The following is a 27,630-nucleotide window of genomic DNA, read 5'->3' on the forward strand; positions in this document are numbered from 1 at the left end:
GTATATAGCCACTTCTAAATGAAAACTGTGAGGATAAATAGCCTTCCAGCTTTTAAAGACCTGCTAATCAGAAACACAGAGGATTCTTGCAGGTGCATCTGCCCTCAGATTATGAATACACTTTTGAGGATTACATAGCAAAAGCCAGAACTTTTATTATACAGGGCATTGTGGGCAGAGCTCAGTATTTTTCTCGCTTTTATCCTAGTTCTCATAACAGACCAAGTCGCGGTAGCAATTCTCTTCCCATACTTCTTACCAACACGATGTATTACTTAATAAGAGAGTGTGTGTAAAAGAGACTTGTGGAAAAGCAGCGATATCCAAATGAAAACATTTACCTTTAAAGAGATGAAAGACGTGCTTTCTGTGAGCAAAGTAATGAATGCCTTCTCTTTCTTCCTGTACACCCTAACTGCTGCATTCTGACCACGACTACCAAAATCTTTCCGTGAAAATTTTAGTACCATGACAATGTCTTCAAATGTTTGCCACTGACAATGCTTTGTAGGTACAGAAACTCCTTAAAGGAAGAAAAAGTTACACCACGTAAGGATTCATTGTAAGTAAGTTACACCAAAGAAGAATAGAAGTTATTATGAATGTATTTACACAATTCTTAAAGTACACAAATACAGTGGTAGTACAAATGAAGTGCTCTGACTGGTTTCCAATACACAGGTTTATATAGACAGTCTAACTATTTTCTGTATGATGGAATTTAACTATTATGAAGGACAAAAATTGCCCACAAGTGAGTACAATTCTAGAAGTCTGCAGTCAACTTGTAAGTATAGTACAGCAATCTAATGTTCCAGATACAGAGAGAACAAAGAGGCTGCCTTTGTAATTCCCTCTAACAGCACATTATTAACCACAGATATTTACAAGGAAAGCACAGTGAAGTGTAAAACTGTTCAAATGGTAGTGCACATGCCCAAAATACTGAAGTTTATAGTAACTGAGGAAATAATTCTCTTATGCAAACCTATCCATGGATCAAACTCTTATGCTTTTACACTACACTCTCTGCTAACACAGCTTTCCCCAGTCAGACCCGGAGTATACACAGGCAAGTAGCCAGTGTTCTGGAAACATCCAAAGAAGAGTGACTAATACTTAATACGTGGACTTTCGAGAGGGGCAAAAAAGAATATGTAAACATTGAAACAATAAAAAATACTCTTCATAAAACTTTGAAGACCAATAAGCCTTTAATATTTTTTTTTTTCCCCAAGCAGGGAAGAATTTCTCATAATCCCTGTTCAAACAAAATCTCTGAATATACTTTCATTTCCAACGTGGAACTTCCCATTACTTTAGTCATAGTAGTATGAACAGTACTTCTGATACCGTTCCAAGTACTGTGAAGATAGAATATCTATTTTATGAGACTGTTTACAGCAACAAAGGTTACAAAGAATCTCTATATTCCATAAGCAACAGGTGCTAACAACACCTGCAACAGCTTTTGGGACAACCCAAGCATGCGGAGTCGTTCATTCCTAGCTAATGATTCTGGGCATACTCAGCTTGAATACAGTTAAGAATTAAATGTGGTATGCACCTGAATTGTAAAAAAATCTTGGAATTTCACAGCAAGATTTTTTTTTCTTTTCTTTTTTTAAAGAATTCAATTTTTGAGCCCTGGCATGAAACAGAAGGCCTGGTTTTTTTTTTGTTTTTTTTTTTTTTGCTTTCAATATGTAGATACTGAACGGAATGTGCAAATTCACTGACGACTCGGTGGCAAGGTGTATTTCCCACTTGCAATACCCTCCAACCTAACCGGCCTCAAACTGCAGGAAACAACATTTTCATCAATAAAAACAATGTTTGAAACCATCCATTTACCCAAACGAAGCAGAGAGACAGGACAAGCTTTCAAATTCTACATCCCTCAAATACCAGTGTCTTTCATATTCTTCACAAAAAAACCGAAATCCGTTATCATAATCTCTACTATGCTTGCACTCTCCTGCAGGGTATTATTCTCTTTTATGAAAAAGAACGAGTATTAAAAATTGCTTTGTGTTACACAGAAAGTTAACTGTTAAGTGTGAGTGAAGACAGCAAACAGCGAAGTAAAATACTAACAGTTTTAAGAAAACTATCTCAGTCAGAATGGGACTATACAAATAAGTAAACAGTTTAAATAGAGTCAGATGTTTTTGATTCATTTACATGTTCCCTGCCAGACAAATTTTTTAAACAATAAATTTCAAGTCATTGTCTTTAGTTTAGGTTTGTTTATAGTCTATATTTTTAAATCAGACAAAAGCAACAGTTCTTTATAGAGAATTAAGCCAATAATCTTAGCAAAATGATACAAAAAACTTTCTTAAACCAAGTAAAAGATTTATAGTTACAGTAGAATAATAAAAAGGGGTACAGTTGGCCGCCCGCGGGGGGAAAACTGAAACGGCCATCCGATAACAGGCGGTCAACTCCGTAAACCATCTTTCTTTTCCAGCCCTGGTACCACAGGGTTCTCTTAAGGTCATTGGGTTTCTTGCAAAAGCGTCCTGCAATGGCAGCTGCTGGAGTCTGTCCATGTTCCTCCAAGTGCCTTTTAAGTCACATGGAGAACTCCATTTGTAATGTTTCCACTCTAGTTTAGGGTATTTTTGCTAGTAAAGCCATTGGTAACGTAGGAGATCGGCCATGCATTATCTGCCCTTCATGGCACAATAATTTTCATCGGTGCACAGCAGACTGGAGAACACTGGTAGTTACCCGAGCAGGAATCTACCAAAGCCAAAAAACAAGACAACATCAGCACATATCCTTCCAGTTAACATACAAGTGGCTCTCAATATACTTGCATATAATTTGTTGCCAAAAGTGTGTGAATTTAAAATCCAATGAGCTACACAAAGTTTTGCACCCACCTGTAGCTACAAGAAGTTCCCTGTATTTCCTCCTTTATTAGTAGTTAACATGGAAAATTCACCTTTCCAGCCAGAGGGGATGTTTTGAAGACAAAGGAACAGAGCATAAACATGCACGGAAGAACAAACCAGATATAAACACTAGTAATGTGTAGAAATAGACTCAATGAGTAAGTTTGGGGAAAAAAAAATCATAACAAGAGTTGGGGCAGGGGGCAGAAATCAATAGCTTTTCATTTTCATGGGACATTGTATAAAAAGAGACATCATTAATTTCCACAGATTGACCTATTTTGGTAAGTATAACGTTATTTCAATACTTTCACTGTGAAAGTGAAAACCACGCAGCACTGCAATTTAAGAAGCGAGAAATGTCTAAGCAGCTGAATCAGAATACAGTATTAATTTCAGATGTAAACAGCTACAAATAGTAAGGCATACAATAAAGGTCAATCGGTGCAGACACAACCCTGAGCAGACCCGAATATGCACGTCTCCCGCACACAAGCTCTCCAATGCAAAGCTTTAGGTTTGTTTTTTTGACTACAGTCTGATTAAAATGTTAAGCTGCCATTTACAGTTGGAGCTTTTTAACATTACAACCTGTTTGCCAAAGCAGCTTGCGCACAGTCAGCCAAGCACACCAAGCAGGAGGAGATAAACGGAAGATGAAAAGCAGGATTCTTCACCAATGAGAGGCAGGATTAGTGCAAGCTTGGGCTTCATAGAGAAAGAGAGGCAGCAGACGGAGTTATACAACAGAATTCATTAAGGAACAGAAAATTCTCATGGCTTTTTTTAAGAAGAAGCAAAGAAGCTCCTGAAACACTTAAGAAAGCAACCGTCGAGGTTCAGATTCCAACTGAAACTTGTTATTTCCCTGATCACACCTGTTATTGCCAAAAGCAGAACAGACTAAAAAGCCAAAAGCTGCGGACAGAACGGGAGAAACGTCTACTGCACTGAACAGTGGAAATGAGTTCTGAACACCCAAATCCGAGTCCATCTACCTCCAAGATGCTCATGTTCAAACTATTCTCATTAGTATGTGAACATTTTAAAAATATAGATCTGAATAGTTCAGAGTATTTTTAAAGTGACAGCTTGTAAGGAACATATAGCTTGAGAAGAATATAAACCAGTGAAAAATGGATACGGCTGTAGTGGAACATTCCATACACTACAAGACACAGCCTCATTTGAGTAATATAGTTAATTGAGTCTTCATACAAGTATTTTGCTGTTTTTGAATGGGTGACACACTGCTGCATGAACATCCCTGGAAAGACAGGTAATTTTTAAACAGCTAAAATTTAGACTTGCTTATTTTATTTTATTTTATTTTATTGTTGATGCTTAAACAATTTTAAGGACTTTTCAAGTCACTATTTTTTGTCAATTCTGCCTAAGAGTTCAAGTGGAACAGCAGCAATAATTCAACTTTTGGAAGGACATTTACTTTTAAGTTAGAGAAAAATCAATGCTCCATCAAGCGCCTGAGCAGAAGGCACAGGTACAACTATGAGATAAACATGAGGAGAAGCAGCAAAGTTGGATGTTTCCAAAGATGTTTTTTTTTCCCCACCCCATCCAAAGTTTTGGTGTCTATCGAGAAGCACTCACCCAGTGCTGCCTTCCAACGAAAGGAGACGAGCAGCTACTTGCCATGGTGTTCGAAAGGAATGCTATTCTGGGGTAGGGGAAAAGACAGCAATTTGTAACAGTTCCACTGCCCCAATATATAAAGATGTCTAACAAACATTGAACCTAAACTTGCAGCAGCAAATGTATCTTTCGAGAAGCTCCGATTTCCAAATTCTATAAGACATTTCTATCATATTAAGAGATACATAAAAGGAACAAATCATTATTCCTGAAAGAAAGCTGACCGGGTCAGAAGAACAACGTAGAGTATGATGCCTATTAAGATGGATATATGGAGGAAGATTTGCTCATGAGGAGATGGAAAATGCAGAGGCATTTGAAGTATGTTGCTTTTTTTCCCCAGGGACGTGGCACAACACTTAAGTCGTTCAATGCCAATACTGGCTACAGTCTTCTAAAAGCTTCCCCTGTCAAAGAGACTTAATAAAATATTTATTTGTGCAGCATTCTAGTCTTTTCCTCCAACTATGGAGAGAATATCTCTATAACCGGTAGGAATTACGCACAGCTTTGACTATTGGGTGCTGAACATGCTACATTCAGGAACAAAAATTAAACAATTTACTGTATACCACGGGCAGTCAGATCAAACCTTCTGTGAAAGGAAATGAAGGCTACTCACCCATAACTAAAACCCCGAGATGGTCGCTACTTTCATGATGCAGTTTGTGCAATGTGGAACAACAGAACTGATTTCAAAGTAGCGTTTACTGTAATACTCTTGACCACCTTTACTACGCTTCTTAACCTTTAAAAACTGACCACGTAAAGGAGACTTAGTGAACCGTTCACTCATAGAGCTTAAGAGCAGAAGGATCTTTTAACAACTTGTGTGATTTTCTGTCCAGCACAGATCACAACTCTTCATTGCACAGAGATCTATCATACACCTGAATACATTACTTAGAAATGAATCCAGTTTTGATGCAAAGGGGACAGATGATCTGCTTCTTTTAGAAGTTGTTTCAGTGGCTAACTGCCTTCACTTAGACCTTTGTTTTGCTTTTATTTAAATGTGAGTGGTTATAGTTTTAAGAAATAGGTTCTTCACACGTTTTCTGCATAAACGTCAGTTCATGTTATACTCTAAAATACTATACCAAGTAACCCAAGGTGACCTCTTACTTTTCAGACAAACTGAAAGACATTGATTTGAAACTCTTGCATTGTAAAATCTGTTTTCCCAAGCTTAATTTTTATAGCTCTTCTGTACATTACTTACAGCTTTCCAACAATTTAAGATATTGAGAACTGAACTGAGCACAATATTCTAACATCCGCCTTAATAATGACATGAAATAATCTCTCAATTTCTGTTCATAACTGTATAAAGGATGAAATTACGCCCTTTCATTATGACATCACACGAACTTCTCCAACATTACACCTAAAGCCTCCTCAGTCATCACTTACAACAGGTAAGACTGTGCTGGTTAGACTGAAAGCGAGTTAATTTTCTTAATGCAGCTAGAAACGTTTGGTTTTTTGTAGCTAGCATGGTCATTGTTTGGATTTAGTTTGGGAGAAGAAGATTAAGATCCCAGGACAGAATTAACGTGTTTCTCCACTTAACTTTTTAGTGGTTTTCAGTTGGAACAAAGAGAATGTAAGAACTTACTGTTCTCTTCGTCATTGTCTGGGAGTCAAGGTTCTTCTGGGCTCCCAGTCTGCATGTGTGAGGAGGGAGCTATGAAGGAGAGCATGGACAGGACAGACCTTGACTAACATCCAGACTCATCAATGAGGGTATTCCACGCCACTAGCGCTGTGCTTCATATTTAACTAGAGTCGGGTTTTCCGGCTAGGGAGACCTGCCCCGGTTGTGCTCCACTGCGGTCGAGTTCTGTTTCAGACTTCCTTTAGTTCGGCCTTTCGCCGTTCTGCTGTTCTGCAGAGGCCTCTGGGCCTCTCTGCCTTTGTCCCTCCCGCCCCGGGATCGCCTGTTGGGACCAGGTGCTGCTCCCTGGGACCGGCTGCTTGGTGCAGATGGAGTTTGTGAGGAGTTGCACTGAGTATCTTTTATTTTATGTTATATTTCCATTTAATGTATATTAGTAGTAGTAGTAGTAGTGGTATATTAGTATTATTTTGTTATTTTATTAAACTGTGTTTATCTCAATTCACAAGTTTCTACCTTCCCTTTTGATTCTCTCCCTTATTGGGGGTGGGGAGTGGGCAAGTGGCTATTGTGGTTTTGATTGCTAGCCAGGGTTAAACCACGACAAAGACAATGGGGTCCACTCCTTCATCCTAATCAAATTTTGGAGTACTGCAGTACAATATATTTTATTTTAATAGGCTTTACCTGACTGTTCAACTCTCACTAATGTTTATCGCTGTCAAACATCTCACAACCTGCAGGTTTTTAGTGGCTGCATTCACGTCCATATAGTCGAGAAAAGTATTGAATAGCACGTGCCACAGAATTTATTATAATAATAATTATATTATAATTAAATATATTTGTTATTTAACATTTCATTTCATTAGAAACACTTAAGCTTCATGAATCGTTTTGTAGACATGTTAGTTGTTACTCCAACAAACACTCGTTACTCAGTGTTACAAAGTGCTAGTCTTCCTAAGGAGAATGACTTAGGTGCTATGTGGACAACACCCTGGAGGTAGGGAAGACACATGACACCTATTTCGCAATCCTTACCGATTACCATTTTTCTAGAAGTGTTAAATTTCTCTGAGAAGACCTATTTTCCATAAGAGAATTTTGGCTCACATTATCTACATTGTCAGCCTTAGTTTTCAGTTTTGGTGTGATCAGAACTCATTTGGGAAAGAAGAAAGATAAAAATGTGGAGTCATCTTTAAGAACTCTACTTAGAGGTCAGTAGCTTTCATTATTTCCTTGAGGAAGCTTTGCGCATTTCCATTGCCCAGAGTTTAACAAGCAGTGGCCCTTCCTCTAGATGATTAGAGGTGGAGATTACAGATGCAGCATTGCCTTGCCAAACCAAGGCACCCAAATAAAAAATATTAAATTATGGAGTTATAAATAACTCTAACAAATGTGGTTCTAAACATAAGATATCGGTAGATCTGTATAGCAAACTTTACATGCTGCTTTCTACCAGGAGTATAGTCTAAACACTCCCAGAAAAAAAGAACAGTGGTAGTATATTTACTTAAGACTGACAAAGGAAACTAACGCATTTGGAATGGGCATGGACAAACAGTTGCTGTTCTTTACTTTCTCCAGATAAGAAGTGGTATGGATGATTTTCTGTATTTCTATATTCTTTACACTTAGCCAGTCAAAATTCTCCTCAATAACCCTGCCATGTGAGTTCAATACTTTAGGTTTCCCTGACTAAGAACAAGGTATAAAGATAATGGGAAACCCATGGCTTTAACTGGTAACCTGATTAACATCTGAGGATAAATTTTTATTATGGAAGAACTACTTTAATGTTATGAAGATAGTAAGAATACAAGCTATGAAAATTTGCAACTTGAGCCTGACTGCCTGCTATGAGTGAGAACTGGGAAAATGAAAAGAGAAATCTTCTCTAATGAGCTCAAGGGGAAGTGTTATAACGTGTCCTTCCAAATCCGAGAGGCCCACGGGAAGCAGTTTAAATTACGCTACAGTTGCACACTATTATTCAGCCATCACGAGTGGAGACTAAGTGGTTCACTGCCTTGGTAAGAACTAAACACAGACAACAGAAGATGAATTATTAATTCTAACAAACTCAGAGAAGATCCTGACTAGGCCGCTGCTGGGATTGTAAAGAAATCAACTGAGTGATCCCATACCTAGAGCAGAGTGTTAAAAAAGGCAGGTATGGAAATGTGCCTTTACTATTGGCCCACACCACAAATTATAGATCTGGATATTCAAAGACTACCCCAAAAAAGCCACAGTCCTACACAGTCTCAGAGTATTCCCATTTTACAAGTTTGGCAGAACAAAAACGTACCTGCAAACCCACCTGGATTACGTGTACCTTACTATGTTTAGAGAAGTGTCATGTGCACACTGAGCTACTTAATACCTACTTTGCCTCAGTTTCTACCAGTAAGACAGGTGGCCCTCAGGACAGCTGGCCTCTGGAGGTGGTTGACAGAGATAGGAAGCCAAATAGCCCCCTTGTATTTCAGGAGGAAATAGTTGGTGACTTCCTGAGCCATCTGGATCCTCACAAGTCTATGGGACCAGCCGGTACCCATCCTGGGGTGATGAGGGAGCTGGCAGAAGAGCTCGCCAAGCCGCTCTCCATCATCTTCCAACAGTCCTGCCTCACTGGGAGGTGCCATACGATTGGAAATTGGCAAATGTTACCCCAATCCACAAAAAGGGCTGCAAAGCTGACCCTGGCAACTCCAGGCCTGTCAGCCTGACCTCAGTGCCTGGCAGGGTTGTGGAGCAGATCATCCTGAATGCCATCACACAGCACCTTCAGGATGGACAAGGGACCAGACCCAGCCAGCATGGACTTAGGAGGGGCAGGTCCTGTCTGACCAACCTGATCTCCTTTTATGATCAGGTGACCCACCTGGTGGATGAGGGGAAAGCCATGGATGTGGTCTATCTGGACTTCAGCAAGGCCTTTGACACTGTCTCCCATAATATACTCCTGCAAAAGCTGGTGGCGCACGGCTTGGACAAGCGTACTCTGCTGGGTGAAGAACTGGCTGGAGGGCCGGGCCCAGAGGGTGCTGGTGAATGGGGCCGCATCCAGCTGGCAGCCAGTCACTGGTGGTGTCCCCCAGGGGTCAGTGTTTGGTCCAGTCCCGTTGAACATCTTTATTGATGATTTAGATGAGGGGATTGAGACCATCATCAGCAAATTTGCTGATGACACCAAGTTGGGAGGGAGTGTGGAGGCAGGAGGGCTCTGCAGAGGGATCTGGGGAGACTGGAAAAATGGGCCCATTCCAATGGGATGAAGTCCAAGTGTGGGGTCCTGCACTCTGGCCACAACAACCCCCTGCAGCGCTCAAGGCTGGGCACAGAGTGGCTGGAGAGCAGCCAGGCAGAAAGGGACCTGGGGGGACTAATGGACAGGAAGCTCCACATGAGCCAACAGTGTGCCCAGGTGGCCAAGAAGGCCAATGGTGTCCTGTCCTGTATCCAAATTAGCGTGGTCAGCAGGACAAGGGCAGTGATCCTTCCCCTGTGCTCTGCACTGGGCAGGCCACACCTGGAGTATTGTGTTCAGTTCTGGGCCCCTCAGGTCAGGAAAGACATTGAAGTGCTGGAGGGTCCAGAGAAGAGCAACAAGACTGGGGAAGGGACTGGAACACAAACCTATGGGGAGAGGCTGAGGGAGCTGGGCTTGTTCAGTCTGGAGAAGAGGAGGCTCAGAGCTGAGCTCAGCACTCTCCAGAACTACCTGAAGGGCAGTTCTAGCCAGGTAGGGATTGGTCTCTTCTCCCAGGCATCAGCAATAGGACAAGGGGCCATGGGCTTCAACTCTGCCAGGGGAAATTTAGGCTGGATATCAGAAAGCAATTCTGTGCAGAGAGTGGTCAGGCATTGGAATGGCTGCCCAGGGAGGTGCTGGACTCACCGGCCCTGGAGGTTTTTAAACTGAGATTGGACACGGCACTTAGTGCCATGATCTAGTAAATGGACTGGAGTTGGACCAAGGGTTGGACTTTATCATCTCTGAGGTCTTCTCTAACCCAGTCGATTCTGTGATTCTATACGGTGAAACAATTCACTCAGCTGAAATCCAATCCAAAAAAATCCTACTTCACTTTTGTTACAGTAGAATTGTTTCTCCAATCCAGTTCATCCCCAGTCTTCATTAGAGATACCAACCTGGCCTCCATCTAAAAGAGAATTCCCTCTAGTTGCAAGATTGTATATAAAAGAACACATACTACCTGAAATAATTAATTCTGCCAATGAAATGATGAAGCCAAAAGGAATTGCGTTAATTTTTGTCAACATGCTCCGTCAATGGGGAATAACATGGGTCCACGGCAAAAAATATGCCGTCAGAAGTCCAGCACAGCGTTGAGGCGTGATGGAAAAACCCACAGGTGACTGCAGCAGTGCTCTAACAGACCGCTGTCCCAGAAACGCTGCAGCGTGCCGACTGTACAGGTGATACCCCATTCTGTAGGTGACTGAAGAGCAGCTGTACAAAGCCAGGCCACATACTACTTAGGACAAGTCTGTATGAATACCTTGAAAAATGAATGTTTCAGCCATAGCATAGAGTTAAAAACATACTTAAACATTGTTTGCCAATCTTAAATAGAAGCATGACTAAAATCTCTTTGCTAAGTCAGCATGACCAATGAGGATGATTTCAGTGCCGACTACGGCTGTGAATCATCGTTCATCCTCCTGTCACCCTCTTCAAATGAGCCTTCTGTGACCTTGCCATCGTTCACATATGTGGCTTCTCATCTGCTCTGAATTACAGCACTGAACTGCAACTTTTCTTCACTTTTGCACCTTTATTCACCTTTGCACCTTTTGCACTTTCTGTTCTTCACCAACTACTTCTTTTCTATTCTGCTCTGTTGATCTGGAAACACGACTCACAACTGCTTCTAACTTAGTCTGCTACAAGAAATGTAATGAGTAGAGGATCTAAACACCATAATTGCAGGTAAAAATGCTGTCTCTAGGATTCTGCATCATCTCATACATCAATGACTGTATTACTTTGAGTATATTCTGTGCTTATTGTTGCTGAGGTAAAAAAAATAAATATTATTTTTCTTCACAGTAGTCTACAGTTACATCACAAATGTTCAGTGAAAATGTCAAGTATTCATACAAGTCAACATCATCTGCAAAATCAGTATAAAATCACATCAATTAGCTGGTATGTTCTTTTGGCAAATTAACTTAATCAAATCACCCTCTTTTTTCTATTACACAGAAATACTTTTTACCTGCGAAGTTGACATGCGAGAGGTATCTTGTCGGCCTGTTAAGTCAGATGATGAGATATTGACTGGGGCACCACGATGCAATCTCATACTCACTTTCCTTTCTCGTTCCATACCAGACACTGGCCGAGGAGAGGTGTTGGCTGTGAGAAAAAACACATTAGATTCTCATAATGAGAAATGGGATTATAACACGGTCACTGGAAAAATGACACTCTTGTTGTTTGCATATAAAACTTCCACACAGTCAAACAAGAGAAATCAAGGCCTTCGTTTTACATTCACAGAAATCTAAGTAGCAATTGGCAGGTAATGTGCATATGCAATTAGCTTCAACCTGCTGAGGAGCAAGGGGGATAAAAACCAAACAAAAACCCCAAACCCTGACCAGAGACAAACACCACTCAAGTACCCTAATTCTAATTTCAAATTACCAATGACTAGGAATAAACTGCAAATTATAGTAGTCTAAAAGGTGCACCTATCCAGGTATTTGCTTACTTACCAGCATGTGAAGTTGGGGTAAGAGGAGTAGGAGGAGCTGTGTCTTGTGTTCCTCTAAGCCTGCCAGAAGCAGTGGAGGGTAATCCACGCACAGCTGGATTTCGTGTATGCCTCAATCTTTCCTCTCGTTCTCGCCTTTCACGTTCAGCATCTTCAGCTGCTCTGCTTGCACCCTGTGGGTCAAGACTAGTGTTAGTTTACAACTAAATATGCCAATAAAAATACTGAAAATAAAGAACTGGATAACCCGCGAAATGAAGTTAGCTAGGGCATTTATTATTTTGGTAAACTTTCTTGAGAACTGCCGTAAATTTTGTTCACACAACTGCTGGGATAGTCTTCAAAATGCTAATGTACACACATACTGTTATGGCAGCTGGACACTTCCTCAACAGTTGCAAATGACCTGTGCTGAAGAACAAGGTGGGAGAAAACAATTCTGCAGCCTGGCCTGGTGACTGCCCTGAAGGATGTCAGAAGCCTCACACATTTAAAAACCTGTAACTAAGTTGTCATTCAACCCCCATCTCATCTTACAGTATTGGTTAAGGTACTCAAAACTGACAATATAGTAAAAAAAAAACCCAAAACAACAACAACCACCAGAAAAAAAAAAAAACAACAAAACCAAACCCAAATCGTTTTAGGAAGCTACTCACAAATTTCAGCATATTCCAGTCAAACACATAGTCATAGGAGAACCCCTGTCGGTGGAAGAGGTTTCTGAACAATTGCCTTAGATAGGAATAGTCCGGTTTGTCATCAAAACGTAGAGAACGGCAGAAATTCAAGTATGTAGCAAATTCAGCTGTAATACAAGAAAGCCTTTTTTTTCCTCCAGCTTCACATTTGCTTTTTATAATTCTCAATCACGAAAAAAACCAAACAACTGCCACAAACCCAACAAACAGAGAATCTCCTTAACATAAGAAAAAAATAATGACCTAATACTGAAGGCAACAATATAGCCCATCTACCAAGTCAACCCCGAAAAGTAAATTATTTGTCTATCACGCAACGGGCACAGATCTCGTTTGTCAACAGCAGAGAGGACCCAATATTAGAGTTCTTCAATGAACAGTTGGGGGTGGGGAGGACAGGTTTCAAACTACAGTTGAGCAAGGGAAGGATTGGGTTTTTTTGCCTTTCTTTGCTTTGAATATATTTAAACGCAATTTCTTGCAGGACATGGAATAGCATCTCTTTGTTGTTAAGTCACATAAAGACTTATGCCTGCTACCTCAAGACACGCAGAAACTAGGGGACCCATATAAATTTCCCATGTAAGTCATGCTACAATTTTAGATTTGCAATTGTCTGAACGCCTGTTTTTATATGGCATGCAAAATATTAGTTACACAGCAAAAAACTTAATATTGTTGTGAATTCAATGTGCCAGAAGTAACTGTAGTATCAAAGTAACAGCTTTTGAGTCCAAGCCCTTCTGGCTGCAATAATATATTAAGAAAGAAATTCTAACAAACAGCACAAGAAAAGTTGATTAGTCTTCCCTCCTGTTAACCCCAGAGAAAAAACATAGTTCATGAATGGAAAGGAACATCTATGAAATGACATCTGAAACACATTGAAGACAATAAGTTTTCATACAACCCTAACAAAAAGTATAGTTCTCGTTATTGTACCTAGCTGCCAAACCCCAAAACTTGGAAAGAATAAAGACAGAACTCTTAGGGAAATACCAACAGTGTTCTCTGATAACAGCTAATGTTAATGAGTTTTAAAACAGCTTTAAGTATCTTTTTGCAGGGCTCAAAACTGCCTAGTTATTACCGTGGTGTAAATACAGAAGAGCTTTGAGGTATAATGCTAGGATATAGGAGGAATTCTTATGCCTCTCAAAGATGCTGACCATCAATAGGCCAAACTAGACGAACCTGGAATGACAATTCTCAATTGAAACAACTTCAAGAGGCGCCTCTGATTATACAGTCCAATTCATCCAGGAAACAGCACCCACACATACGAAGAAATGGGTAGTTTCTCAAAAACTCTTTGTCTGTTTCAGTTATCCATCCAGCACGGATGCATGTACACACAATAAACCGCAAATCAGACACACCAAGCTACCCTTCAACTCAAGGGCACTGCGATGATTGTTTACTAATAGTTAAGACAAGGGATAATTAGAAACAGTCTATGAACACAAAGATCCCACTCTTGAAAGCACAATGTCTTTATCATGGACATGCCCAATCATGGAAGGGAACGAGGGAGGGAAGAAGGGAGGAAGGAAAAAAAACAGAGAGAGAGCAGTAGAAAAGCCTGGTAGAATTCAGTGTAAAGAAAAAAAGAAATACCACTAAAATATGAACGTGTAGGCCTAGCGCCACAAAAGAGTAACTTACAAGGGTATCCTTTACACAAAACCTCAATGGGTGTAGACATTTTCTTTTCACTGATACGTTCGTATTTCTGCCGCTTTGTTGCTGCTTTCAGTCCCTGCCAGGGGAGGGAGCCCAGGTTAAAATACATCAGTACATAGCCCAAGGACTCCAAGTCATCTCTGCGAGATTGCTCTACAACAGCATAAAAAAGTGCACTCATTAGGTTTCATTTTCTACTGGAAAAAACAAAAGACTCTGCAACAAGACTGTCATAAAACCCCCTAGAAACACAAGAGACATCTGAGAGTTACTATGCCCACGATAAAGTCATCCAATATGAGAAAAAAAACTATTACCCTTGCAGTTATTAAAAATGTGCTAACTCCTGAGAATTACAAAGCGGCCAAATCCCACCCAACCAAGAGATCCAAGACCAAGCATGCTGCACCGTCAGTGCCAGAAATAGGGACTGTCTTCTATGCCTCCATAAAGCAACACTGAGTTGGACTTGCTCCTGGCGGGTCACTTCAAACTCAGGACGTTCTGTGATTCTATGATCTACTTGTATTAGAATTATGTGCATCAATGCTTTTACAGTTTCTATTTACTGCTTTCCCCAGCTCACCAATTCCAAGATGAGTGTTAATGGATGCATAACGGGCAGTTCCTGTTAAGTTTTTATTTTCACGATATGGAATATGTTGGTGAGTTCGAGCATCTCGATACTTCTTTGCTAATCCAAAGTCTATTATGTAGACAAGATTGCCTTTCTTGCCCAGGCCCATTAAGAAGTTATCTGGCTTCACATCTCGGTGGATGAAGTTTTTAGAGTGAATATATTCAATACGACTAATCTAAATACAAAGAAAAAAAAAAATCATTGAGAGACTGGACATTCACCTTTCTTCTTATAAAACACTGGCAACACTGTCTTAATGCTAAAGGAAGTAAATAAACTTTTTATTGTAAAACGTAATGGCATCAGAGAACGTAATTTAAAAGACAAGAAAAAAACCTTCTCTCCAGGTTTTTTCTTGTACCTGTTTTAAATCTGTTTCCAAAAACTTCCTTGGGAGGATTTATTTGTCTTTGAACAGTGTAACAGGTGGTCTGCAAACATAGCAGGTCCAGTTTTTGAAAACCAAAGTAAGACTTTCTAAACACTTTTGATGGGACACTTTATATTTACAGAAGGAAAACTAATTTTGAGTCTTTTATCTAATCATACAGCCTATTCACCTCTAAATTACAGAAATAAAATGCAGTTGTTATGATCTCTCAATAAATTTTAATATCCCATCATTCTGCCCTCTCAAGATCGACAAAGCAGGCTCCTACCATTTGGTCAGCGAGCAACAGGACTGTCTTGAGGCTAAATTTCCGTGAACAAAAGTTGAAGAGATCTTCAAGACTCGGCCCCAACAGCTCCATCACCATTACATTGTAGTCCCCTTCAGCTCCACACCACTTAATTGTGGGAATACCCACTAGAAACAGGGAAACAGTTTATTCAGTATAACAATTTGAGTTATACAGTTAATACACAAAAATCTTCAAGGCTCTTAAGAAGAATGTAAGGGTCATTACTGTGAATATTTGTATTTACAGTAAAGCTTAATATTTTATGCTACCCTCAGGCATTCTGAAATGAAAAGTTTGATAATTTCACAGCACAACCAATATAAAATTACAGCAACAGAGGCCTAAAAATAGCCATTTTCCTCTTCCCCAGAAATCTCACAGCCTTTGTGCTTAGCTTGTAACTTGAAAGTATTTACAGTGTTTTTGCTGGATTTGAATCCCAAGCATTTTACAGGTATTAATACTCATATAATCTCCAAGATGGCAATAAGGAGCAAATTGGAAGTCTGAAAATAAAGACAGTGACAAACCACTAAATATTATTACTGAAGAAGGCCTTAGAAATTAGCTGCTTAGTTTCAAAGCCTATAAGATCACTGTAAAATACCTCTCTTCCATTTCAATTTGTAATTAATTTTCACCCTTGCTTCACACTCTTGGATTTCCTCCAGTTCTATTGTACTTGCTGGTTAGTGAATCTCAAAGAAAGTAGCATTGTTTATGAGAGCCATTATACACTCAGCTTGAGAGAGCTAAAATTAGCCCTGCTTTATGGAGAAACTCAGGAAGGTTGTTTCACACCAAATGGTAGACAGAATTGCTCGCATATTTTTAATTAAACCTGTATATAGGTAGCCTTACTCAGAATTTCAAATGCCTTTGAGTTAATTTTATGCATTTTGGAAGTGAAATGGTACAAAGTGCCCAATTTAACTCTTACCTTTACTTGATATGCATTATTTTTTCCTGAATTCCCTTCATAGGGAAACCCTTATTTGGACAGAAACTTAACCTTCCGCCTCCTACGTCCACAGCATCCATCCTCAGAGAGAACCCACCATCAGTCACAGCCTTAGGAAGCATTCTACTCTGTGAAGGCTATTCAGGTTACATACAGGTAGCAACTGAATGAGGCAGGAATTAAAAAGTAACTAAATACAAATACACATTACCATCCATTTCTAGATGTATGATTACTGTATTTTGCATTTGAGATACAGCATGGAATATAGTCTTTATGTGATGTATAGCCTCATTTCAGAAGAATTCAAGGAACTAGGACACAAAGGCAAAACTTAACTAAACAAAGTTTATGCCCCAGAACTGCATGGGAATCTTACATTTGCAGAGTTCCAAAATACGTGAGTTATCTTAACAGAGTACCACACAGTAGCTATTAAGTTGCTTCACTCCCATTCTATGTTACTAGTGACATTTTGTCTTAAAATTCCCACTGCAAGGAAAGATTTTTAAGAATACTAACAAATATAACAAAAACTAACCTGAATTTACTAAGTTGAGAATTGTGCTACTATAATAAGCAAGTCAGGTTAAACGTTCCAGAACAATTGTTACCATCTTTCACTGACCCACGAGAAACAAAAGTCAATCAGTATACTGAGAGACTGGATCAAACTTTGTTCCACATTTCCTGAGGTTTTCAAATTTTAATAATCTAGGACCATGGGCAACATTGGAGCATCTTAGCGGTTATCATGAGGTTGGGTAGCCATGGATTTGGAACTGACACTCTACATCGCTCTTCACCTACCCTGCCACCTTTCTCACCTTCTCCTTATATGTCAAAAGAGATCTTAACAATTAAATACTTCCAGGTGGCAGATAGATCAAAGACACAAAACCAGTTAAATCTCTGAAGAAGGAAAATAATTTGCTTGCCTCCACCCTGCATCATTTTGTAGATTTTACTCTCTATGTGGAGTTGAGGATGTTTGGTTTTCACACATTCCAGCTTAATTGCAACCTCTTCTCCGGCAGCAATATCAGTTCCTAAAACCAGAAGAATTTAAAACATTAGTCACAATACTTTTTAAGATGCATTTCATTTGTCAAGACTGAAGTAAAGAAAATATTGACAAATTACTTCTCAATGACAAACATTGAGAGATTATTAAGTACTTTCAGCCATGATTATCTACAAATTGTTCTGAGTTCTTAAAGATTCTCTCCAACAGACTAGCATTTTAAGTTACAACTACTAGACACTGTAACACAGGAAGTTGAAACTGCTGCTCTTCCATTAAAGAAAACCAAAATAAAATACAGTCAGTCTTCTGAGGGGTGACTTTCCATTTCCAGTTTGTGGTAGAAGTGCTCAAAACGCAGGTTTACAGGTGTGGCATGTATCGTGGCCAACCTAAGGAATGCTAGGAATTCAGATCACCTCCTCTTATGCCTTGGAAACAGAGAATACAACTTCCCTAAATGTCAACATACTCCGAATTTATTCTGACACCTTACAATTTTATGTGGTTGCCAGGTATATGTTCAGAACCAAGAATCTGCTCTCTCAAAAGAATTAAAAAATCTCATTAAATTTTTGTTGCAGGAATCAAGTGACTGAAAAATTGGCTTACCTGTTCAATTTCAAAGTTTTAATGTACCTAGGGAAAAACTGACATTCTTAAAAAGAAACACCAAGTCAATAACATGTATACTCTCACAGCCAAGCAACTTCGGAAGTACAGGGAAACAGGAATTGGCGAAAGGAGATGTGTGACACTTTTTAGCCATATCACTGAGTCTCTCTACTTTCAGAATTTGTCTCTTTTGAGAGACAGATTTAGGATCATGTGAAGTGTATCACCCCTTTCTGTTCTGATCCCCACTTTTAAAAGCTTAACTTGAGGTCCGCTGGCTTTTGTTTGGAAAGAAACAGTAAACAATGATTTTGTACTCGCTTTCTCTTGAACTCTTTTCAGAGTTCAAAAACTCTTGTCATTATTTGTATACAAGTAATTTTTAATTATCCCTAAATATTTCCCATTTCACGTATTTGTACCTTTCCCAGTTCCATAATGCTCTTTTTGAGAGTCACAAATAGCAATTAAGACAGAGATGCACAACTATAGCTTTTTTCTGCTTACCTATTTTTTCCATACACTTTTCTTTGACCATTACGGAGTACTGAGCCAATATATACACCTAACCACGACAACGGCAAAATCCTTCTCCTGAGATTAAGTAGCTGCTTCAGTGCTTTTATAGTCTGTGTCTATAAAGTGAGGCTGATCCAGGCTAGCAAAGACAGCCTCTCCACACCTCAAAATGGGCACGACTCTTCAGTTCACAAGAAACTGATGGTGTACAGAATTATTTATGAGTTCACGTAAGACAATGCGCCTTTTTCTTTTTTTTTTAGGGTAATAAAATGTCTTTTTGTGTGCACACACACATGGGTATTACAGTGGTGTCACTGGTACAGTGAATTTTTCTGAGTGAACACCAGGGTCTATATTTTTTAGGCATTTTACAATGCACCTTAAGAAAATAAACCATCTGAAGCTCACTGTAGGTACAACAAGTACAACTCAAGGTGAACAACTGGAAGAGACAAAGAAAAATAAGGCTGGCTTTATGTCTACCTGTCTCATCTGACTCCTTTGTAACCGGCATAAGAGATGGCCAGATCCCCAACTGCTACTTTGGTCACAGCACAGTAGCAGCAAGTGGAAACTTTTCCATCTGTAATCTAAGGTTTTCACATTTTATGAATGTATTATTCTGGTAGACTTTAAATGAGCTATGGTGCACACCAACCCAGAAATGTGAAAGGACAGGTCACCAGTACAAGGAGGAGAGCATCATCTTTTAACCTAATACTGACTTCCCCACCCCAAACAAATAAAAATCTTGATTCTGACCCACAGAAATCCGGACCTTTATTGCTTATCCCTACATTCACTACATGTTTTCCCCAGCACAACAGTAGCCAAGATCAGGCAAAAGGTGGACAATATTATCTGATGGGTGATCAGGAACAGACACTTGTTTGTTTTTGTTTTTAAATGAAACTTTTCCAATCCACAACACAAATTGTTGTCCAAGTATACTGAAAGACACATTCCTTACACATAGCTGCAGACTCCTGTGCTTAATTAGGGCAAAAACTGTAAGACCGTAATATTGGTATGGAGTTCTGCCCAACACAGTGTTAAACCATTACTTGACAGACCACAGCCTTGATCTAGCAGGTAATTTCTTAGGCTAGTTGCTCTTGGAATTGCAAAATCCTCTACCATAAGAAAAGCCTTAGAAATTATTTTAATTAGTTTACGACCCAAAATGTATTATTAAGAAAAATATATACATAATGCAAAAATCATGAAACCACAGTGACTACCATGCCTTCATACTTGTACCTACTTGACCTCATGGACTGTCCAATGAAACAAACGCCTATTCTGATCTCCCCTTGTCCATCTTTTATACTACTTAGAATACCTGTGAATCCATTTCTTTCACACCTTCCTCTGGAGAGTAACTTTAGAAAATGTAGGTACACTAATTTCCTAAAATTTATTTTCCTTAAGTCGTCCACACTCATTTGTTTACAATAGTGCCTTACATTTCAAAATCCTGTCCCACAGACCTTGCCATTCTAAGCAAGCAAAGCTCGGGCCACTGCAAATTCCAGAAGACATATTCTGAGGTATGAGGGAGAAAAGGAAAGAATATGAAAGAACTCTGATAATAACAGCAGTCGTTGGCTCCATATTCCAAAGAAACTATAAAAGAGAGAGAGAGAGAACGAGATAAAAGTCTCTCCCCTCTGCTCTGGAAAGTCTTCAACACCCTCGTAGCTGAATTAATGAAAAAATACAGGGGGACTGGAAATAGGCAAAAATAATCAAATCTTCCTTTTCAAAGCCTAAAACTGAGCTGGAAATCTACACTGAGGTAATGTACAAATTCACTAAGGGCTCTCAGAAGCTATGTGTACTTAAAAAAATTCATGACTTCTGAAAGAATTGTAAAAGTTATTTTAAGGCACCTATATCCTACTGTACAGTCTCAACAAACATGTAGAATCTTTTTTTTTTTTAGAAACCGCACATTTCATTATCACAAAAAGCACAGATTTCTAACAACTCTGTTTTATCAGATAATGGTAGGCAAACCAAACGGGCCTCTACCAAAGGCTTCAGTTCTTGAGAGACTGTAATTTTCTCCAGACAAAGAAACCTAGGCCATCAGCTGGATCTTCCATGCATACAATTCTCTGCTAGTTACTGGCTTAGCCCTAAAAGTAAATCCACACTGGCTACTACGAGACAAAAAGAAGATGTCAAAAACTAAGGATGAGGAATTCCTGTGCAAAATGCAGCACGACAGCAGCACTAATATACAGAGAACTATTATTTCCTGTGCAACTTGACTGTTGTGGGCCGTATGCATCAAAAGAAAAGTGGCAAATAAAAAAAAGTTTATTTGACTTGCACTTTAAATTTATACCATAATATAAACTGATTTACCCGAGCAGTAGTCAAATGCTAAACTAGGAGCTTCTCAAATCATCTAAGATTTCTCAGATTTAAACTGCTGTCTTAATCTCTACCCAGAATCCCAATGGTAGCTAATGAGGATTTTTGCATAAGCATTCTCACCAATCTTCTCACAATAGTCTTCCATCTTTTATGCAGGCACTGCAGAGAGAAAGAATCATGTTCTCTGCCTCTAGACAACCACATGTCTTCAGCTAGAAACACGGATCTTTCATCAGGCATATGATCTATATTACAGATAACTGGTATTTCATTATCTGTAAACAAGCAGCTTTAGGTAACATTATTTTGGAATGCCAGCTGTGCACTGCAATGTGAAACACTGCTTGTCTAGGAAGAAAAAACACCTCTCAGACTGCATATGTTACCAAACATACCACATGTTAGCTAGTGATGCCGTTTTTACCTTCCAGACATACACAATTAATATACCTTAGCACTGGCAAGTTTCACCTTTTTGACCTGCTTTTCTAAGTTACCACAATTTTCAAATGCAGAGCACTTGATTCTATGTGGCAGGATATAAAATTTATGTTTATCCGGATTTAACCCACTTCTTATGCATTGAGAGTTTGCAGAATATGTTATTTCAAAAATACTTGATTTCAAAACTTGTTGTAACTACCACTGCTTGTCCTAATCAAGAGCAACAAGGCAGAATGATAAAGAGCTACATAAATGGACAGGCAATGACAATGCCAATCTTGAAAATTTTACAGTTGCATAGAAATCACAGTAACAGAATTAGATATATGCAATAAGGCACTAAGGTAACACTCCAGCAAGAGGGTAGCTAAACTGTTGACGATTTTTGAACGATTTGAGGGGTTTTGTAGCTGCAACCTAGTCATCCATAGCTGCTTAATATTTTTTAGGCCTCACAGGAGAAACAAACATTCCTCTGACAGCAATTTTTCCTAGTCCACTGCAGTGATATTTAACCCTGATGCACGAGGGGATTTATACCCTTATCCCCATTTTACAGATGAGAAGATAAACGGTGCCCAAGGTCACAAGACAACAATGGCAAGAGGCAGCTAAATAAGCCAGAGTTCCCAATTTCCACACTGTCCAAATTAAGACACGATGTCAACTAAATATTAAATTGCTACTGCTGTGTCTCTGGCAAGGTACTTGATATCAAAGGGCACTTCGTGGGCAGCAGTGCAGCCTGAGCTCCAGGCGGGGTGACGCGAGGCCCCGTGGGCTGCCCCGGCCCAGCAGCGCGGGGAGCGGGCCCGGCAGCGAGCAGCGACCCCCGGGCCCGGCCCCCGGCGTTCTCCACACACCCGCTAGGTGCGTCCCCAGCGAGTCACGCCCCTTACCCAGGTAGATGTCCCCGAAGGAGCCGCTCCCGATCTTGCGGCCCAGGCGGTACCGGTTCCCAACCCGTAGCTCCATGGCGGCAGCTCGGTTCGTCCGCGGCCCGGTTCTGTTGCTCCGCCCGCCCCGCGCTCTGCTGCCTCACAGCCCCGCGGCTCCTGAGGCCATCGCGGCTTCGCCCCTGCCGCTCGATAACAGCGGGCCTGGCAGCGCCGCCACCGCAGCTCCCAGGGAGGATGGACGCGGATTCCCCGCAAACCCAGCCCCTCAGCCGCTCCAGCCTCGAGCCGCCATACTGCCTGACCTCACTTCCCTGGCAACGGGGGCGGGGCCTCGCTGCGGCGCGCGGGCGCGCTCCCGCTTCACGCGTCCCCGTGTCCGCCCGGGCCGTGTTCAGGCGGCACCACCGGCCGTGGCCCGTCCCACGCGCCGCCTCACGGGGCCCACGGAGCGGGCCCGCCCGGGCCGTCCCAGCCACCTGCGCCGCGCCGTGAGGGCTCCGCCGGGCGGGGACTGCGGCTCGCAGCCTTCCGGCTGCGCGTGTCCCGGTCGCTCCCCGCGCAGAGCTGCCCCAGCTGCGCTGGGCTCCGAGGCGGGCTCGTTTGACTGTGGGGCGTCAGAGACAACGTCTGAGTCGTTACCCCGCAATTTTAAGGGGGAAACCGTGTGATTCCTGCTGGGAGGAGCGCTGGCATCTCTGCGGTGGGTGGAGGAGCCGCCTGCCTCTGCTACAGCGGAAGAGGAATGGTGAGAAAATGTTTCTCTTTGCACGTTTTTTCCTTTTTTTTGCAGCAACGTCGCTTGAAAGCACAACCTTGACAGGCCAGTGGGCTTCTTATGTTGAACAATTTGCAGCTTCCTTCTCTTATAGCAAGCAGGGGGCTGCACTTGCAAGTGAGGAGGTGGGTTATGAAGGCAGCTTCTGGCACCGGGGACTGGGCTGCAGGCGGCAATGGGCTGTGATATGGAAGGGCTGGGAGTATTGAGAGGTGTGTGCGGCAGAGGGAGGGAGAGTTAAGTCATTACAGGTTTCTAGGCAAAGAGCCTCTGAGTACCCTGCCATTCTTCTGCGCGTCGTCCTGCAAGGGGCTGTCATGGTTTAACCCCAGCTGGCAACTGAGCACCACGCAGCTGCTCACTCGCTTCTCCCACCCCCACGGTGGGATGGAGAGGAGAATAAAAAGACAAAACAAAACACCCCCAAAACCAAAAACAACAACCTCAAAAGCCCCCCAAAACCTTGAGATAAAACCAGTTAAATAGGACAGCAAAGGAAGAGAAAATAACAACAACAATAATAGAATATACAAAACAGCGCAGTTGCTCACCACCCACTAACTGATGTTCAACCTGTCCCTGAGCAGTGATTCCCCTGCCCAGCATCCTCCAAAATGTACACGTCATGTGGTACGGAATTTCCCTTTGGCCAGTGTGGGTCAGCTGTCCTGGCTGTGCCCGTCACAGTTTCTTGTGCACCTGACACGGCATGAGAAGGTGAAAAGTCCTTGACTACCTAGCAACAGCTAAAACATCATGTATTACAACATTATTCTCCGTCTAAATCCCAAACACAGTGTTATACCAGGTACTAGGAAGAAAATTAGCTCAGCTGAAACCAGGCAGGGGTAATATTTCTCTGAAAGTGAATGGGCTGTGTAAGCCTGCATCTTGGAGACATTCCCTGCCAGTAACACTATGGAGATGCAGGGTTTTCTGGATTGTTCTGCCTGGGTGGTGTTGCAGACACAGCTGTGCGGGCAGCGGTTCCTGTGCCAAGGCTTGTTGAGCAGGAGCTACAGCGTGCTCCTCAGAGGTAAGAAGGAAGATCTGAGCAGGAGGGCTGGGCTACACAGGTACGTGGGTACCTGTGTTTTTCTGTGGAGGGTGGTTGTTAAGGGCCTGCAGTGTAAGTGCACAGGAAGGTATAAGTCAAAGAACGCGTGCGTTAGGAAGTGATGGGATTGTCTCACCCCTCTTCAGACAGGTGGCATGTGCAGTGTCCTCCCTGCATCATTATTCGACTCTTGCTGTGTAGTAAAGGATCAAAATAGCAGCAAAAGGTTTTATGTGTCAGGATGCAGTATGATAGAGTTTTTCTATGGAAAATGGGTGTGGGTATGTGTCAGTTTTGCATGGGAAGTGCTTGTAGAGCACTGTAGAGCACTAACCGGGTTTGGTTAGGGTTAGGGTTAGGGCTAGGGTTAGGATTACAGTTAGGGTTAGGATTAGAGCTGGTTTAGCCTTAGACTTAGCGTGAGGGTTAGGCTTAGGTTACGGCTATGGTGAGGTTTAGGCTTATGGTTAAACATATGTTAGGGTTCTGGTCAGCGAAGCCTGATAGAGCCTGACAGGCCCCAAGAGGTCTCGACAGAGCCCTACAGAGCCCATCGAAGCCTGATAGAGCCTGACAGGCCCCAAGAGGTCTCGACAGGGCTTCACAAAAACCAACAGTGTCTGACAGAGCCCGACAGGAGTGCAGGTGCTGTCATTTCCAGTGAGAGTCCAGGTGATTTGATAAGGGTGGTGGGCGGGGCCTGGGGTGATTGATCCCTCCCCTTTCCAGGGGTTCTGGGAAGGGGTGGGTGGGGCTCAGGGTATTTGAGCCCCAGTCCCCGGGTAGGGAGCTCATTCTGCTCCAGGACAGCTTCAGTGCTGGTTCTCTGCTGCTCCTTCAGCAGTTGGCAGCTTTTGAGCTGTTTAAGCTACGTGGGCTGTTGTGTTTGGAGAAGTGGAGATGCCTGTTTGACGCAGGACTTTCAGGAGCAGCAAAGCTTCAATAGCAGCTGTAGTTGAAGGTATGTTTGTAACTAGGTTTCATTTATTGAGTAAATTCCCGGTGCTTTGCGTTTTCCTGAAGTTCCTGAGTGCAATGAAGATGAGGTGTTAATTTATGGTTTGTATAGGCGTGTAACAAGTTGCTGATATAATCTCTCCTCCTAGGACTGATGCTTTGGTTATCTAGCAGGGGTTAAAATGAGCATCTCGTATCTATAAGGCAGAGTGTCTTTCAGGCTGCTCTGCCCGGAGGTGTGCAGTCAGGGGTGGGTGGAATGCTCAAGCTGTTGATGAGCTGCTGGGTGACTTGCTGAATAACTTGATTTCAGATGCAGAGGGACAACTTGGCACGGAAGAGCGACGCCGGGGGCGGCCCCGTCTACCTCGCGCCGGGGGCGGCCCCGTCTACCTCGCGCCGGGGGCGGCCCCGTCTACCTCGCGCCGGGGGCGGCCCCGTCTACCTCGCGCCGGGGGCGGCCCCGTCTACCTCGCGCCGGGGGCGGCCCCGTCTACCTCGCGCCGGGGGCGGCCCCGTCTACCTCGCGCCGGGGGCGGCCCCGTCTACCTCGCGCCGGGGGCGGCCCCGTCTACCTCGCGCCGGGGGCGGCCCCGTCTACCTCGCGCCGGGGGCGGCCCCGTCTACCTCGCGCCGGGGGCGGCCCCGTCTACCTCGCGCCGGGGGCGGCCCCGTCTACCTCGCGCCGGGGGCGGCCCCGTCTACCTCGCGCCGGGGGCGGCCCCGTCTACCTCGCGCCGGGGGCGGCCCCGTCTACCTCGCGCCGGGGGCGGCCCCGTCTACCTCGCGCCGGGGGCGGCCCCTCTCAGGACAGCTGAGCTTGTCTTTTGGGGCCCCTGAGAGCCCCCATTTACCTTCTTTGACCTACCTTTGTTGTCATTCCCAGCCGATCCTGGTGTTTTCCGTCCTTCGGGACTTACTTATTACTGTTGTGAGAGTCAGAGAGAAAATGAAATGAGGAGTCTCTGTGACTTATATCTGTCATTGTTGATCTACAGTATTTTAGAGACGGATTCTTGCAGGATTTATTGCTGCCTTGTCCTTCGCTCCTCCCCAGAACGTAGCGCTGGTGCGAGTTCCCCAGTACACGTGTGTGTGTCCAGCCGGGTACGTCTGCGGGTGAGCGCGTCAGGGTGGGCAGACGGCTGGATGGACGCGCAACTCAGAGACAGTGTTGCTGCGCAGCTGCTAAGGACAGCGCGTGTCCCGTGCAGAATAACGTCCTTTGCGCTCCGTGTGCGTGTTCCTCCTTTGAAATGAAGTTGCGCTGCCCGGTGTTTCACGTTGCGTGCGGTACCTGCTGGGCTGAGTCTCCTCCCCGCGCTCCGGTCGGTTCCATCGCGCTGCCGCAGCCTCGGCAGCACCGTGGGGTTCGTTGGACGCGTTGCTGGCGGAGCCGGCACCGACAGTCTCTGGACACGTCGAGGCGCTGCGGTGGGTTTTCCTGGAAATTCCAGGGTCCTTGTGTTTTATTATTGTAACTGCTTACTTACTGTAAGACATTTAGAATTAAAACTTAAATAAGAGTAACCAGAAGAGTCTTTGGGAGTAAATAATGCCTCTCATCTACTCTAGCTGTTACTCAAAACTCTGCAGACAATAATTATCCCCAATTTATATGGTAAGATTTAAAAGAGTGGAATATAAATACTGGAGCACTAATTGGAAGTAATACCTGTAGAGAAGAAACCTCTAGTTTATATCTACAATAAAAAATAATGTGTGTTAGTTAATCTGCCTGGTAGTAATGTAATGATAAAAATGTTAAAGTGGAAAGAAATGAAATTATTTAGGTGTGAGCAATAACTAAATTTAATTTCAGCTATTACTTGGTGAACTAGGCAGCGGTTATTCCCAATCTGAATCCTAGTTTAAAAAGCACATTGTTTGGAATTCCTTTTAAATGATAAAGGCAGAAAACTAATGTGGAGTCAGTGGTAGCTACATTTGAACAACCGTTATGAAATAAAATGCAGGCACGAATGACTGCATAGGAAACAAAGTAAGGAAGCTTTAGATGTTAAACAGCATTAGAAAGTAATTGGGAGTGTTTAGTATTTAAATTATAACAGAGACATGAGATTGGAGGCAACAAAGCTCAGAACCAAATGGAGTAAAAATGTTACTTTAAAAAAAAAAAAAAAGTTAAAAGGAACCACTAAATAGTGGCTGTTTATAAATAGAGGCATTAAAGAGTTCCCAGGCAGTAATGATTCCCAACAGAACAGTAAAAGATATTTTAATGTAAAATAAAATTAGAAAACAGTCTGAATTTAAGCACAGCTTTTTTGGGGTTGTGCAAAAACATGACCGGTATTAATTACCTCTGAGTTAAAATAAAAAGACAGCAA

At 42.3% G+C, this 27,630-nt stretch overlaps 1 protein-coding gene across 3 annotated transcripts; it reads right to left on the reverse strand.

The window, feature by feature from the left end:
• Positions 1–601: 601 nt before the first annotated feature.
• On the reverse strand, positions 602–22,788 carry CSNK1D (casein kinase 1 delta). Of its 3 annotated transcripts, XM_080356452.1 has the most exons (10): positions 22,491–22,788; positions 17,540–17,650; positions 15,617–15,765; positions 14,904–15,132; positions 14,300–14,470; positions 12,593–12,741; positions 11,935–12,106; positions 11,433–11,572; positions 4,515–4,581; positions 602–2,748 (listed from the first exon to the last, which is right to left on the reverse strand). In XM_080356452.1, exons 1-9 carry the CDS (start codon positions 22,564–22,566, stop codon positions 4,549–4,551), a joined length of 1,230 nt encoding a protein of 409 aa, XP_080212578.1. In that variant the 5' UTR covers positions 22,567–22,788; the 3' UTR covers positions 602–2,748; positions 4,515–4,548. The 3 variants fall into 3 exon arrangements, with proteins under 3 accessions (XP_080212578.1, XP_080212577.1, XP_080212579.1); XM_080356451.1 differs by lacking the exon at positions 4,515–4,581; XM_080356453.1 differs by lacking the exons at positions 4,515–4,581; positions 17,540–17,650; positions 22,491–22,788 and adding an exon at positions 16,581–16,698.
• Positions 22,789–27,630: the final 4,842 nt, after the last annotated feature.

Source organism: Nesoenas mayeri (genome assembly GCF_963082525.1).
Source record: "Nesoenas mayeri genome assembly, chromosome: 19".
Taxonomy (NCBI): Eukaryota; Metazoa; Chordata; class Aves; order Columbiformes; family Columbidae; genus Nesoenas; species Nesoenas mayeri.

Excerpts from the sequence above, each read along its gene's own strand:
- CSNK1D (XM_080356451.1), bottom strand. The coding sequence starts at position 22,566 with ATGGAGCTACGGGTTGGGAACCGGTACCGCCTGGGCCGCAAGATCGGG. Across the intron at positions 15,133-15,616 it reads TGTTGCTCGCTGACCAAATG|ATTAGTCGTATTGAATATAT; the intron begins GTAGGAGCCTGC and ends CTTTGTATTTAG. Across the intron at positions 12,742-14,299 it reads TTTGTGTAAAGGATACCCTT|CTGAATTTGCTACATACTTG; the intron begins GTAAGTTACTCT and ends CTTGTATTACAG.